General features: G+C 58.2%; 3 protein-coding genes across 7 annotated transcripts in view; 1 reads left to right on the top strand and 2 right to left on the bottom strand.

The window, feature by feature from the left end:
* RNF123 (ring finger protein 123) overlaps positions 1-11,547 on the top strand; it is a 27,677-nt gene extending 16,130 nt beyond the window's left edge. For 4 of the 5 annotated variants that reach the window (XM_019723830.2, XM_074312317.1, XM_019723833.2 and 1 more), the window contains 13 exons: positions 3,121-3,298; positions 4,127-4,201; positions 4,353-4,440; positions 4,532-4,619; positions 4,708-4,792; positions 6,035-6,174; positions 6,278-6,466; positions 6,558-6,633; positions 6,863-6,947; positions 10,542-10,684; positions 10,804-10,898; positions 11,034-11,119; positions 11,209-11,547. In XM_019723830.2, coding sequence (XP_019579389.2) covers positions 3,121-3,298; positions 4,127-4,201; positions 4,353-4,440; positions 4,532-4,619; positions 4,708-4,792; positions 6,035-6,174; positions 6,278-6,466; positions 6,558-6,633; positions 6,863-6,947; positions 10,542-10,684; positions 10,804-10,898; positions 11,034-11,119; positions 11,209-11,329 — 1,449 coding nt within the window. In that variant the 3' untranslated portion in view covers positions 11,330-11,547. Of the gene's footprint in view, positions 1-3,120; positions 3,299-4,126; positions 4,202-4,352; positions 4,441-4,531; positions 4,620-4,707; positions 4,793-6,034; positions 6,175-6,277; positions 6,467-6,557; positions 6,634-6,862; positions 6,948-10,541; positions 10,685-10,803; positions 10,899-11,033; positions 11,120-11,208 lie in introns of those variants that run through there. The other variant, XR_012489560.1, reaches the window with a different exon arrangement.
* Positions 8,128-10,046, bottom strand: AMIGO3 (adhesion molecule with Ig like domain 3). The gene has a single exon (XM_019723842.2). The coding sequence runs from the start codon at positions 9,798-9,800 to the stop codon at positions 8,265-8,267; it is 1,536 nt and encodes a 511-aa protein (XP_019579401.2). The 5' UTR covers positions 9,801-10,046; the 3' UTR covers positions 8,128-8,264.
* On the bottom strand, positions 11,517-13,943 carry GMPPB (GDP-mannose pyrophosphorylase B). The gene is made up of 9 exons (XM_019723844.2): positions 13,582-13,943; positions 13,376-13,456; positions 13,257-13,305; positions 12,994-13,136; positions 12,614-12,772; positions 12,448-12,526; positions 12,246-12,373; positions 11,980-12,162; positions 11,517-11,897 (listed from the first exon to the last, which is right to left on the bottom strand). The coding sequence occupies exons 1-9, from the start codon at positions 13,708-13,710 to the stop codon at positions 11,766-11,768; spliced, it is 1,083 nt and encodes a 360-aa protein (XP_019579403.1). The 5' UTR covers positions 13,711-13,943; the 3' UTR covers positions 11,517-11,765.

Raw genomic sequence — 13,943 nt, 5'->3', positions numbered from 1 at the left:
CTCAGCATAATGTTCTCACGATCATCCATGTCGTACCATGTGTCAGGATTTCCTTCGTTTCTAAGGCTAAAGAACATTCCATGGTATGTGTAGACCACATTTTGCTTACCCGTTCATCCATTGATGGACACCTGCGTTTCTTCTACCTTTGGGCTGTCGTGAATAATGCGGCTGTGAACATGGGTGGACAAAGATCTCTTCAAGGTCCTCTTTTCAGTAGTTTTGGGTATGTGTTCAGAAGCACAATTGCTGGATCCTATGGTAATTCTATTTTTAATTTTTTGAGGAATGCCATACTGTTTTCCCCAGAGGCTGCACCATTTTACATTCCCACCAGCAGGGCACAAGTGTTCCAATTTCTTCCCATCCTTGTCAACACTTATTACTGGTTTTTATTTGTTCGTTTGTTTTTGTTTTGTTTTGTTTATATAATGGTCACCCTAATCTGTATGAAGTAGAATCTCACTGTAGGTTTGATTTGCATTTCGCTAATGACTAGTGGTGTTGAGAATCTTTATGTTCTTCTCGGCCATTCGTAGCTCTTCTTTGGGGAAATGTTTATTCAAACCTTTGCCCATTTTTCTAATCATGTTGTTTGGGGTTTTTTTTTTGTTGATTTTTAGTAGTTCTTTAGTATATATCCTGGATATTAACCCCCTATCAGATTATGATTTACAAGTATTTTCTCCCATTCTGTGGATTGCCATTTCATTCTGTTAATTATGTCCTTTGATGCAGTTTTTTATTTTGATGTAGTGCAATTTATCTATTTTTTTCTTTCCTTGCCTATGATTTTGTTGTCATATCTAAGAAATCATTGTCAAATCCAAGGTCACGAAGATTTTCCCGTGTTTTGTTCTAAGAGTTTCTTTTTTTCTTCTAAGAGTTTTATAGTTTTTGCTCTTAGTTTAGGTCTTTGATCCATTTTGAGTTAATTTTTGGGTATGATGTGAGGTAAGGGTCCAACTTCACTCTTTTGCATGTGGATATCTAGTTTTCCCAGCACCATCTATTCCACTGATTTATGTGTCTGTCTGTATGTCAGGATCACAGTGTTTTGATTATTGTAATATGGCAGTAAGTTGAAATCAGGAAGTGTGATTCACTTGGTTCTACTTCCAGATTGTGTTGGCTCTTTGGGTCTCTTGAGATTCCATAGAAGTTTTAGGATAGATGTTTCTGTTTCTGCAAAAATGCCATTAGGATTTTGGTAGGAATTGCGTTAAATCTGTGGATTGCTTTGGGTAATGTTGCCGTCCTAACAATATTAAGTCTCCCAGTCTATGAACATGGGATGTCTTTCCATTTATTTGTGCCAGTCAACATTTTTGTTCAGCAACATTTTGTAGTTTTCAGTGTACAAGTAGTTCACCTCCTTGGTTAACTTTATGCCTGTTTCATTTTTTTTTTTAATGCCAACGTAAATGGAATTATTTTCTTGATTTCCTTTTTGGATTGTTCATTGCTAGTATACAGGACCACAACTGATTTTTGTGTATTGATTTTGTATCCTGCAAATTTCCTGAATTTATTATTTTTAACAGACTCTGTGTGTGTCTCTGTGTGTAATCTTTACAGTTTTCTACATATACAATCATGTCATCTGAGAACAGAGATAATTGTACGCCCTCCTTTCTAACTTGGATGTCTTTTACGTCTTTTTCTTGCCTAATTGCACTGTCTAGAACTTCCAGTACAATGCTAATAGAAGTGGTGAAAGCAGGCATCCTTGCCTTGTTCCTGCTCTTAGAGGAAACGCTTTCAGTCTTTCACTGTTGAATGTGATATTAGCTGTGGTGCCCTCATAGCCTCATTGTACTCGACTGCCTTCCTCCTTCTGCTTCATCAGTGCTCCCGCTCCTGCCTCGTTCTCATTCACTTTCTCCCTTTAGTAAAGGAAGAAGCCCACACAGCCTTCCTTGACTCCACACCTACTTACAGCTCCCACTCACTCCTTCCTGCTCCGTCTTAGCTCCTCATCTTCCCTCACGCTTAGCCCAGCACAGTCTCCTCCACTTCTCTGAAATGGTCTTGCAAGGTCTCTGTCAAGCCTCCCCACCTTTGCGGACACACCCCCAAGGGGCAGTGGCCCCTTGGCTGCACCGCTGTGTGCCTTTGCCGTCCCCTCCTCAGACTCTGTCTTCTCTGGCTTTCTGTGGCAGCAGGCTCCCAGCAGGCCTCTGGCTCGCTGCCCATGTGTGTGCCCTCTGACATCTTGCTTACATCTTCTCCTCGGGTTCTCAGGTTTGAGAGCACATCAGAGAGCTGGTGTGCGGTCAGGTGCTCTGGCTCCAACCCAAGAGATGTGGGTGCTCTAGACCTGGGCTAGGGCCTGGGGCCTCATTCTGATCCCCTCTGTAGGATCTTGACAGACTGGCTGGGAACCATACTGTGGGAACAGGGCCCTTGGCCCGTTTTGTGTGCTCTCTGTGACCTCTGTTCCACCCGCAGTCCTGCTGCCTCCGGCCTTCCCACCGCCTTCTCCTTTGAGCTCCAGGCCACGTTTCTACGTCCCTCCTCAGTGCCACCTCTTTGAGGCCATCTCCAGGCACCTGTGCTCCACGTGTCCTAAGCACATCACCTCTGCCCTACACCAAGCCTGCTTCTCCTCCAGTACTTGTGACCTCCATGATGGCCCATCACCCCCAGAAATCTGTGCCCCATTCTTGGTGCGACCATCCCCTCACCCCCAAGGCAATTGGTGCATCCCCATTCCTGGCATCCAGTCCCTTTGTCTGCTGTCTTGGGTCTAGATGCGGCTGTAGCTTCCTCATGGCCCTGTCCCCACTTGCCCCGGCAGCCCCTTCTGCACTGGACAAGTGCTCCAACACAGACTTCTGGTCACACGGCACCGTCTTGCTTGAAACCTTCTGTGCCTTACAAAATGCAAACCAGAGTTCTGGTCCGGGCAACAGTGCAGCTCCCTCCAGGCAGGGGGCCCCCTTCTTGCCTGCTGAGCACTCAATCGCCCCTGCCTGAGCACCTGTTCCCACTTCCAGGGACCAGTTCTCAGTCCTCATGTCATGTTCTGGGGAGGCCTCTCCTGGTCCCCAGACCAGGCCACGCCCCCTGTGACCCTTCCCATGAACAGCCTAACAGCGCTCGGTGTGCCTCCCGCAGGAGAAGATGCTGGACATCTACTGGCTGCTGCGTGTCTGCCTGCGGACCATCGAGCATGGTGACCGCACGGGTCCTCTCTTTGCCTTCATGCCCGAGTTCTACCTGAGCGTGGCCATCAACAGCTACAGCGCTCTCAAGAATTACTTTGGCCCCGTGCACAGCATGGAGGAGCTCCCAGGTGACGGAGCCATTCATGCTGGGAGGGGGCAGAAAGGGGCCTTCGGTGTGAGCCCTAGGAGCCCTGTTTTGAGCCCTTGTGGCCCAGCAGCGCACATCCGCGTGGGCAGGAGGGAGACAGCATCTGCTCTGCTCTGCCTGCAGCAGACAAGCGTTTGCTAAAGCCCCACTTGGCGGAGAGCCCTGCCTGAGGCCGGCACTGCAGAGCCAGCAGCTCCTCCCTGGTTCTGGGAGGGAAACAGAGCAAACAGACCCCTGCATTCGCTTTCTTCTTGGTGCTGCTATGGCCCAGGAGCTAACTGGCCTCTCACCCTGCCGCCTGGCACTGGCCACATGGTATGGCAGCTGCGCAGGGCAGAGTGGTTTGTTTCTGTAGAGCACAGCAAGGGGTGGGGCCATGCTGGGGGCCCCACAAGAGCCTGGGCTTCCCGCAGATCACAGAGACCAGGCTGGGCTGGGTGGTTTGTGTCTGGGTCAGGCTGTGGGTGTCAGGCTTCTTGCCCACCCCTGCCCCGCTGCAGGCTTAGGTGCAGGCTTTGTCCTCAGAGGTGGAGCTGTTGGTGCCCAGGGTGCTTTGATGCTGGCCGTCAAGCGTGTGTGCTAAGATGGCTTTGGGCCTGGGCGGGTCTCTTGCCAGGACCCACCCTCCCCCCGACAGCAAATCTGCCTTAGCCTCTCACCAGTTGTCAGTGAATGCCGTGCCCGAAATCCCCAGATGCCCTTGGAGCCAGCTCTGGAGCCCCCTCCCCAAGCCTACCCACTCTGCCAAGGGACGTGCCTACCTGTGCAGCCCCCACTCCAGTCAACAGCTCTTGCTCCCACCCTGCAGGCTATGAAGAGACCCTGACCCGCCTGGCTGCCATCCTTGCCAAACACTTTGCTGACACACGCATCGTGGGCACTGGTGAGGTGCCCTACAGAGGTCTTGGGGGCGTGGGAATGGGATGGCACCTCTGGCTGGCTATTTTCTGCACAAAATGCTGGCCAGATGGGCATGAGGCGTGGGGGCCAGGGCTCATGCTAGGCCCTTGCTGAGGCCTGCTCTATCCTGGCAGACATCCGTGACTCGCTGATGCAGGCCCTGGCGAGCTATGTCTGCTACCCACACTCGCTACGGGCTGTGGAGCGGATCCCTGAGGAGCAGTGAGTGAGGGTCCGGGGCGGGGTGTGCTCCCTGCCCTTCACAGCACCACGCCCAGCCTTACCCTGTGCCTGCCACCCCTTGCCCTTGTAGACGTATCGCCATGGTGAGGAGCCTCTTGGCTCCCTATGAGCAGCGGCCCTGGGCCCAGACCAACTGGATCCTGGTGCGGCTCTGGAGGGTAAGCCTGGCTAGAGGGGAAGTGGCTGTGGCTGGCTGGGAGGAAGGGTTGCCCTGCCCCACTGATCTGCCACTGACATCCCCTCCAGGGCTGTGGGTTTGGGTACCGCTATACACGGCTGCCACACCTGCTGAAAACCAAACCTGAGGACGCCAATTTGCCTAGCCTCCAAAGTGAGTATCCAGGTCAGGCACGCACGTGGCCCTTGCCCACTGCTCTTGGGGTCTCTCACTTCTTCCAGCCCCTTTTCTGGACTTATATTGGGCCCCAAACTCCCTGTCTGTCCCCTGTGGTTTCCCTTCTCCTATGTCCTCCCAGCCCAAGGGTACTCTGGGACCATTCCCGCTGGCTCCCCAGTCCCACATGTGCCCTCTGGGCCTGAAGCTCTGCATGGGTCACGGTACAAAGGGACAGCACCCTCCCAAGCTGCTGGCCGCTTATGCGGGGTGAGGACCAGCTCCCTGACCTCCGTCCTTGTGCCAGCGCCATGTCCTGCTGCTGCTGCCAGACCTTGGATACCTGAGTCCACGGTCATAGACTGGGGGTTGGCCAGGTTTCCAGAGGAGTCCATGGGGCTTCCTGGAGGAAGGGGCGTTTGATTGGGAGCAGAGGCTATGCTTGCTTCTGGGGTCCAGCAAAGCCCTGTGAGCCCGAGGACCTTGCCCCAGGCCCAGCCAAGGGTCTGCCTGCCACAGGCTGTACACACACTACATGGTGGCTCTCCTTGGCCCACATAGTGTTTGTTGGGCAGTGTTTTGGCCTGAGGGGTATCCCCAGAGGTCAAGTGCTTTGTGCAAAGTCACACAGCAAGTCGTTGCCAGTTGCCAGGGTGGAAGTGAGCTGCAGACGGAGAGGCAGTGGGGCTGGATCCACGTCCTCCTGCTACAGGGACTATTGATTTGCGTGGGGGTGGCGGTGGGGGGCGGTCTGCCGAGCCTGGTTGCGGCTGAGGGCTCTGGTTACTGCTGCCTATCAGCCCAGACTGGGCGCCCACCACCTTGGCCATATGCCAAGGCCAGTCAAGGGCAGCAGAGGACAGTAGAGGATGGCAGGGCTCGGAGGAGGCTCTTGGGGAGGCTGGCCTTGATAGGCATGAGGAGGGGTCTTTGTCACTGTCTAGGACTAGCCCTCTTGGGAGGGCCTGCAACTGAGAACTTGTAGGGACTCAGGCTGGGGAGAGGGGTGCTGAGGGGCTGGAAACAACTGCAGCCTGCGGCCTGCTCAGCAGAGGGAGGGGACAGATTTAGCCCTAACCCCCAGGCAGTACTGCACCCTGTCCCCCTGCCTTCACGGCCTGAGCATTCCCAGAACCATCTTTCTGTCCTTATACCAATGGCCCAGTGGGTGAGGACGGGGGCAGACAGGCCGGGCCACTGACTGGAGTCCCCAGTGCCACCTCCCCATGCCCTTTGCAGAACCCTGCCCCTCCACCCTGCTGCAGCAGCACATGGCGGACCTGCTGCGCCAGGGTTCTGACGTGGCACCCAGCTTCCTCAACAGCGTCCTCAACCAGCTCAACTGGGCCTTCTCGGAGTTCATCGGCATGATCCAGGAGGTGGGTTGTGGGGGGACCTGGTGGACCGGGGTGTTGCAGAGGATGAGGCGTGATGTGCAGTGTGGCCAGGCCACTAACCGCTGCCCACCCGTTGGTGGCTCAGATCCAGCAGGCTGCCGAACGCCTGGAGAGGAATTTTGTGGACAGCAGACAGCTCAAGGTATGTGCCACCTGCTTTGACCTCTCGGTCAGCCTGCTGCGTGTCCTGGAGATGACCATCACACTGGTGCCTGAGATATTCCTCGATTGGTCCCAGCCTACCTCTGAGATGCTGCTGCGACGTCTTGCACAGGTGTGTCCATCCGGGCAAGGAGGGTGGGGGGGTCCTGGGGCCGCCCCAATGGTAAGCCCACCCAGCCACCAACGCATTCCGGCCCTCACAGCTGCTGAATCAGGTGCTGAACCGGGTGACGGCTGAGAGGAATCTGTTTGACCGTGTGGTCACCCTGCGGCTGCCTGGTGAGGACCCAAGTGCCCTGCACCCCACACGCCACAGGCCTTGGTTCCTCTGCCAGGAGCAGTGACGCCTGATGGTCCGTTCTCACCGGGACAGCCAAGCTTGGCGTCCCCAGCCTTACTGCGTCCTCTGTGGGGAGGACATGGGAAGGGTGATGGCATCAGCCCGGTAGGCCAGCAGCCCCTGCAGGGGGAGTGCGTGGCTAGCTCAGCCCCTTGCCTCCCTCCTTAGGCCTGGAGAGCGTGGACCACTACCCCATTCTGGTGGCGGTGACGGGCATCCTGGTGAGGCTCCTGGTGCATGGCCCCGCCTCAGGGTAAGTGTTAGGGACTGTGGGCCCCTGGGAGTTGGGTGTGTCTGACGGGGAGGGTGCTGGGCAGGGCCTCCCTGCAGCTCAGTTTCCTTATCTCTAAAATGGACCTCAGTATCGGGTTTTGAGACAGAGCAGGCGGTTCCGTCTGAACTCAGGTGTCAGTAGCAGCAGCTGTGAGTAGGAGCAATGGAGCCTCCAGCAGATTGGGGTGTCTCGGCCCCCAGTCAGAGCCTCAGGCAGAGGCAGGGAAGCAAGACTCTGTGGTAGGGACGGGGTGAGCTCCTGCAATGGCCAGGACAGCACCGCTGGGATCAAGAGCTGAGCACACACACTGCCACTCGTGTCTGCAAAGGCTCCGGCAACAAGCATGTCCTACCTTTATTAAGAAACTCCATGACAGCTGGATCCGGGACACTCATGGGGGCCCCCAGCTCAGCCCCCACACAGGCAGCGTGCCCAGCCCCCCTACCCTGCCTCCCTGCAGTGGGACGGCTGAGATCCACATAAAGCCAGGGCGCTGCCTCAGCCATTAGGCCGAGCCTGGTGCCAGCCCTTAAGAGGCTGGTATCCCCGAGGGACAGCGGGTTGCAGTTCTGCCCTCCCATCTTGGCCATGCTCAGCAGGCTCTTCACTGCTGAAAAGCTGGGGGCGCAGGGCCACAGTGCCCCCTCCCTGCTGTCTCAGGAGCCCATAGGAGAGGCTCTGCCCTCAGAGTGGCCTGTGAATGCTGCTGCCCAGAGGAAGTAGGGCCACTTTGGCTGGGGCCCAGGCCAGGACCCCAGGGGTCCTTTGACTGCCTCACACCTGCCACCAGACTCTGGAGTTGTGAAGCCGAAAGTGGGTTGGATGTTGGTGCCTGGAGTCTCGTTTCATCAGAGGGCCAATTTCCTTCTTCCACCCTGGGGGGGGGGGGGGGGCAGGTCTTATTTTGGAGCCCTCCCCCTTCCTGTCCCCTTGGGTTATGCTTCACTTCTTCACCACCATGCCTTGGTAACTGCCTCGGCCCCTGAGGGTGGACCTGGGCTCTAATGCAACTGCTCTTCCAGATGGGCCTCAGTTCTGGTCCTCATGGGACATTTGGGTCCCAGGAGGTCCCAGGGAAATGTGGCACAGGCAGGCCTATTGCTGAGGCGGAGCAGGAGAGAGGTTGGGGTCCCCACCCCTCTACCAGCAAGTGTGTGTAGGTGGAGGCCCACGCAGGAGGCTGGAGGACAAGCCCAGTGCTTCACACCAGGATCTGGCAGTACTGTGCTCGGCAGCGGGCAGCAGGGCAAGCAGCAGGCAGGCGGTGGCCCCAGGGGTGGGGGGGCCCTGGGCAGCCTAGGTTATCACCAGCCCCTCAGAGACCGTGGAGCTAGTGGACTCGGAGCCAGCCTTGAGCCGCAGGCCCATGGGGTTGTAGAGATCAAAGTCCTCGGCCACCGCCAGCTGCACACGACCATTGAGGCCCCTCCTGCCTGGCTCCAGAAAAACCACGTGCTTGTGGACACTGGCCTTGCGGCTGGGTGCATCAGGTGGCGTGGTGCTGAGCATTGAGGACTGTGCGCTCAGCTCCTGGAGTGGGCTGGATGCTCGGGGCCAGCGGCGGCAGTGGCAGGTGCGGTGGCAGCAGCGGTGGCAGCCGGGACAGGGTGGTGCAAACAGGTAGAGCAGCACCAGGACCAGGCCCACGGCGCAGCCCAGCAGCGTGGTGTAGCTTGTGCTGAAGGCCTCGGGCTCAGGGTGCGGGAAGTGCACACTCACGTTGTACTCATGCGACTCGTTGTGATGGAGGCGGGGCCCGGTGGCCAGGCACACAAAGACACCCTGATGCCACAGCTGCACGCTGCGTATGGCCAAGCTGCCATCAGCCAGCACTGCAATGCTGCCATTGCGGGACCCTGGTGCCACCAGCAGCTCCTCCTGTGGAGACACCCAGGCGACGTGCCTGGCAGGGGCACTGGTGTTGCAGTGTAGCCTCAGGGACCCACCCACCTGCACTTGCAGCTGCTCTTCAGGTTGCTCCAGGCTCGCCCGAGCTAGGGTCTCCGAGCAGTTCTCGAAGACCCGACTGTGCTCAAAGAAGCGCACGCGGGACGTGGGTACCTTGAAAGCCAGGCAAATGTACTCCCGCGCGAAGTCTGTCACAGCACTTAGTCCCCGCTGGTGCCAGCGCTGCAGCAGATGGTAGAGGCGGCAATCGCAGGGCAACGGGTTGTTGTGCAAGTAAAGGCCGTTCTTGAGAAAGGCCGGCAGCGTGGCCAGGTCAGTTACGGGGATGCGTCCCAGGCGGTTGGAGGAGAGGTCCAGGGTACGCAGGTGGGTCACGCCCAGACCGTGCAGGTGGTCGAAAGAGAAGGACGCGAGTTCGTTGCAGCCCAGGTAGAGCCGGTGAAGTGCGCTCAGGCCCTGGAAGGCATGCTGGTCTAAGTGCGCCAGGCGGTTATTGAATAGAAACAGCTTCTCGAGCGCCGCCAGCCCGTCGAGGTCGTGGCGGCCAAGCACCCGCAGCCCGTTCGATGATAAATCGAGCAGCCGCAGGCCGCTGGCATTGGTGAAGACTCCGCGACCCAGTGCCTTCAGCTCGTTATGACCTAAGCGCAGGTCGCGCAGCCGGTAGAGGGGCGTCAGCCAGCCGGGGTGCAGGCGCTGGAGCGCGTTGTGACTCAGGTCGAGTTCGGCCGCGGTCGCAGCGGCAGGTAACGTGGCCGGCACATCCTGCAGCCCAAGGCCTGCGCAGCTCAGCAGGTCGGCCGCGCAGACGCATTCCTGGGGGCAGTTATGGGACGCCGAGGGCACAGAGACTTCGGGGTCCAGGCTGCCTAATCCGACACGCAGCGTGCACAACAGTGCGCCCAGCTGCATCAGCCAGGCCATGGCGGCGACCACCCGGGGTGGGACCGGGAAGCTCTGTGCGGGGTGCAACTCCGAGACTCGCCCCCTTCTGCTCTGGCTCGACGTGCGTGGCGCTGAATGGCCAATGGCCGGGGAGGCAGGATGCAGCCTCCGCCCCGCACGGCCAGCTATCCCAGCTCCCCGGTTCCAGGTTGTGAGCTGGGGCCGCGGTCCACTCAGCACTCCCTTCTTGGGCTTCCCCAGCTCTCCGAGTGCTCTCCCGGTCACTCAGCTTCTAAATACTCTCGAGGCGGGCGGTTTTTCAGGGGGTGGAGCGCCGGGCTCCCATTGGCTCCTGCTGGAAGGGGCGGGGCAGCCGCGACCCTGGCGATCAAGGGCCCCAGTGGCCGCCAGAGGGGGAAGTGAATCTGGTCCCAATGCCCCACCCTTCGCTTGGTCGGCGGCTTTCCGCGGCGTCCATCTCCCTAAACAGTAGCAGGTGAAGCCTGGAAAGCACACCTTTAAGCTGTTTTCTTTGAAGGGTAATGTATATTAGGAGGTAGATGGACTTCCACTATTTTCTGGTGGTGCCTCTGAGCCCCCTTAACCTGGTACCCGGGCTGTGTGGGTTCTTCCTGAGGTCTAGGGCTTTGGGGAGGGGGTGTGTGAGAAGCAGGAACATGGGGTGAGCTGGATTGTCACACCACCCCCACCCTTCTAATAGATAACTGCTTTCAGACAGGCCCCAGCCTCCTGACTCTTCTTGCACCCTCTCCCACCTAGGATAGAGAGAGCCACGTCAGTGCTCCTGGCTGACCCCTGCTTCCAGCTCCGCTCTATCTGCTACCTTCTGGGGCAGCCAGAGCCCCCTGCCCCTGGCACTGCCCTGCCCACCCCTGACCAGAAGCGCTTCTCCCTACAGAGCTGTAAGTCGGTCAGGGAAGAGAGGGGTTTGGAGCTGGGCCAGGAGTCTGAAGAAGAGTCACTTTCCACCTGGGAGTACTCTACGGCCACATTTGGCCTGACATCTCTTACCATCTCCCAGACACAGATTACATCAGCATTGAGGAACTGGCCCAGGTGGAACAGATGCTGGCACACCTGACCTCTGCATCTGCCCAGGCAGCAGCTGCCTCCCTGGTGAGTAGGGCCCCAGACACAGGTCCACACCCACCACACCTGAAGATGTTGGCACAACTGGGTACACACTACATAGGCATAGTGTGCGTCCACCTGCATCCAACCCCAGCCCACCCTACACTCTGCTCCCTGCAGCCCACCAGCGAGGAGGACCTGTGCCCCATCTGCTATGCTCACCCCATCTCTGCTGTGTTCCAGCCCTGTGGCCACAAGTCCTGCAAGTAAGTGGGCCCCATGGGCTTAGGAGGCTGGGTGTGGGGGAACAGGGGGTACAGGGATACACAGCCACCCCCACCCCCTCCTGTTGTAGAGCCTGCATCAACCAGCACCTGATGAACAACAAGGATTGCTTCTTCTGCAAAGCCACCATCGTGTCTGTAGAGGACTGGGAGAAGGCAGCCAATTCAAGTGCCACTTCCTCAGCTGCCTAGGCCTGCTGAGCCCACATAGCTGGAGCCTCCACTCCTGAACCCAGACCCAGGCTGGGCCCTATTTATGAGCTCCTCATGCCCCTTCCCCCCCACTCCCGCCACATTCAGCCTCCTCGCCTGTGTGTAACCTCATGCCAGGAGTCCAGCCATGCCCTAATTGTGCCTGAGCTTGACTTTCAGTCAGGGCCACAGTGAGCATTAAATTATTATTCCATACAGCCCTGGCCCGGCCCTTCTTGAGGGAGTAGACTTTGTGGGGTGTGCCCAGCAAGGATCCTGACAGAGTATGTCCACAGGAGAAGGCAGATGTCCAACTTCAGCCTCATCCAAGCTTCCCCAGACAAATGGCAACGAGTCCAGGGTCTTCTGACATGCCAAGCTGGTGCTCCGCTTGCCAACAGGGAAATGGTGGCTCAGCCAACCCCACAGCAGCGCCTCACATGATGATGCGAGGTTCCGGCACAGACTCGCCAATGGACTTGTGGGGCAGCACGCTGGCCCCGTTGAGGTAGAGCTCGTCGTTAACTATGACGTCCTCACCCAGCACCGTCACGTTCTCCATGCGCACCTCGGGGGGAGGGGCAGGCCTTGTCAGTGAGGAATGCACATTCCCTGGCCCTTTACCCACCTGGCCCAGCCTAGAGGCTTACCCACTGGCCCACACGGCAGCGCCAGCCTACAATGCAGGACTCGAGCCAGGAATGGGAGCGGATGTGGGCGTCTCGCAGCACTGTACACCGCCGGATGCACACGCCGTCCTCCACCACCACACCAGGACCCAGGCTCACGTTGGGACCGATGCTGCAGTTCTGACCAATGCGGGCACTTGGGTCCTGAGGACAGTGGGGAAAATACAAGTGGGCCATTTGTCTCCCAAGACTGAGGGGGTTAATGATGGGCGGGGCAAGGGCCTCACCACCAGCACGTTGCCCACAATGCCAGGGCCTGAGCACAGTTGCTCAGGCTTCTTCTGTCGCAGTGACTGTAGAAAGAGGCACATGCCAGTGAGGAAATCCTTGGGCTGCCCGATGTCCATCCAGAAGCCTGTAGGGAGGGAATGGATCAGGGGGCTCAGCCCAGCCACAGACCACCCCCACCCTGTGGCCTCCCTGCCTCACCCTGCAGCTCCATGGCATATAGCTGCCCCTCCTTGGCCATGACAGGGAAGACCTCCTTCTCAATGGACGTAGGCTGCAGCTGTGGGGGTGGGCAGCTTGTGAGCAGGGTCGTGGTGGTGGTGGCCTGCCCTACCCCAGCCCCCCCCCAGCAGCTGCTTCTACACACCTGGATGCGCCGCAGCACGGCAGGACTCAGGATATACATGCCTGCGTTGATCTTGTTGGACACAAACACCTGCGGCTTCTCCACGAACTGGTGAATGCGGCCTGTGTCAGCCTCACACACCACCACACCATACTTAGAAGGTTCCTCCACTTTGGTCACCTGAGTGCAGGAAGACCTCAGGCCTAGTCCAGTGTTCCTGAACCTTCATATGCATGCTGTCCTAAATCTCAGGGGCTATGCCCCAGATGCTTCAAGACGCACTGCACAGTCCTGCACCCACAACATAAAGGAGCCTTCACGGCTGGTGGGGGGAGGGGGCGGAAGCCGCTTGACATGCGTGGTGGGGTAGCAGTGTGGGAGAAGACAGACATGGTCCTTACCAGAATAGAGCCCTCCTGGCCGTGGTGCCGGTGGAACTGCACCATGGCTTGGAAAGGGAAATCGCAGATCACGTCACTGTTGAGGACGAAGAAAGGGTCTGCAGTCTCAGAGAGCAGGTCACGGGCCAGTGCCAGGGGCCCAGCTGGGGGAGGGGAACAGATCACCATTTTCCTGGGCCCTTGGATCCAGGCGCCATCCAGGCTGGGTCTTACCCCTTTCCTAACCCTAAACCTTCCCCAAGGGACCTCCTGTCTCTACTTACCTGTCCCCAAAGGCTCCTCTTCATGAGACATGGAGATCCGGATTCCTAGCTGAAAGAGAGAAGCCCCGTCAGGATGAGCAGGCATCGAGGTAAAGGGTCAAGAGTGGACTCAAGCTCACCCTCTGCTCCTGCGCCTTCATTTCCTTCTCCAGCACCTGAGACATGTAGCTGACTGCCAGAATCACGTGATCCACGCCTGCCTGTCGGAAAGAACAGCGCCGGCCAACAGGCGGGCTTAGCCCGAGACATGGGAGTGCCCCACCCCCCACTCGTTAGCGTCCCTCGTCTTGCCACGTCCTACCACGACCCCGGCCCCGGGCCTTACCGCGGCCAGCGCCTCCACTTGGTGTAGCAAGATGGGCTTATTGCAGAAGTCCACCAGTGGCTTCGGGATGCTGAGAGTCAGCGGCCGCAGGCGCGTCCCATAGCCGCCCACTAAAATCAGTGCCTTCATCGCGCCTGCGGGAGGTCGGCCGGAGACTGAATCCGAGCTCCGAGGTGTCCGCGGCCCGCCTGGCCGACCCCTGCCGCTCGCTCCCGCCGCCGATCTCAGCCCTGCGTCCTTCACCTGACAGACTGACCAACTCTGGATCTGTCTTGTCCACCCCGTCTACCCCGACGCTAGATCCCGGGCAGCAACAAACCAGGACGCCACACCGGATGGAGGGCGGCTGGCCCGGAACTCAC

The sequence above is a fragment of the Rhinolophus sinicus genome, linkage group LG10 (genome assembly GCF_036562045.2).
Source record: "Rhinolophus sinicus isolate RSC01 linkage group LG10, ASM3656204v1, whole genome shotgun sequence".
In the NCBI taxonomy this organism is placed as follows: Eukaryota; Metazoa; Chordata; class Mammalia; order Chiroptera; family Rhinolophidae; genus Rhinolophus; species Rhinolophus sinicus.
The sequence above is the reverse complement of the archived record's forward strand: the minus strand, read 5'-3'. Positions and strand labels throughout refer to the sequence as shown.

What these genes read in the sequence shown, in the direction of transcription:
- AMIGO3 (XM_019723842.2), bottom strand. Translation starts at nt 9,800, where the DNA reads ATGGCCTGGCTGATGCAGCTGGGCGCACTGTTGTGCACGCTGCGTGTC.
- GMPPB (XM_019723844.2), bottom strand. Translation starts at nt 13,710, where the DNA reads ATGAAGGCACTGATTTTAGTGGGCGGCTATGGGACGCGCCTGCGGCCG. An exon ending in AGAGGAGCCTTTGGGGACAG is followed by an intron (nt 13,137 to 13,256) that starts GTAAGTAGAGAC and finishes CCCCTCCCCCAG; the next exon opens with CTGGGCCCCTGGCACTGGCC. An exon ending in GCTGCCGTGTGGGCCAGTGG is followed by an intron (nt 11,898 to 11,979) that starts GTAAGCCTCTAG and finishes CCTCCCCCCGAG; the next exon opens with GTGCGCATGGAGAACGTGAC.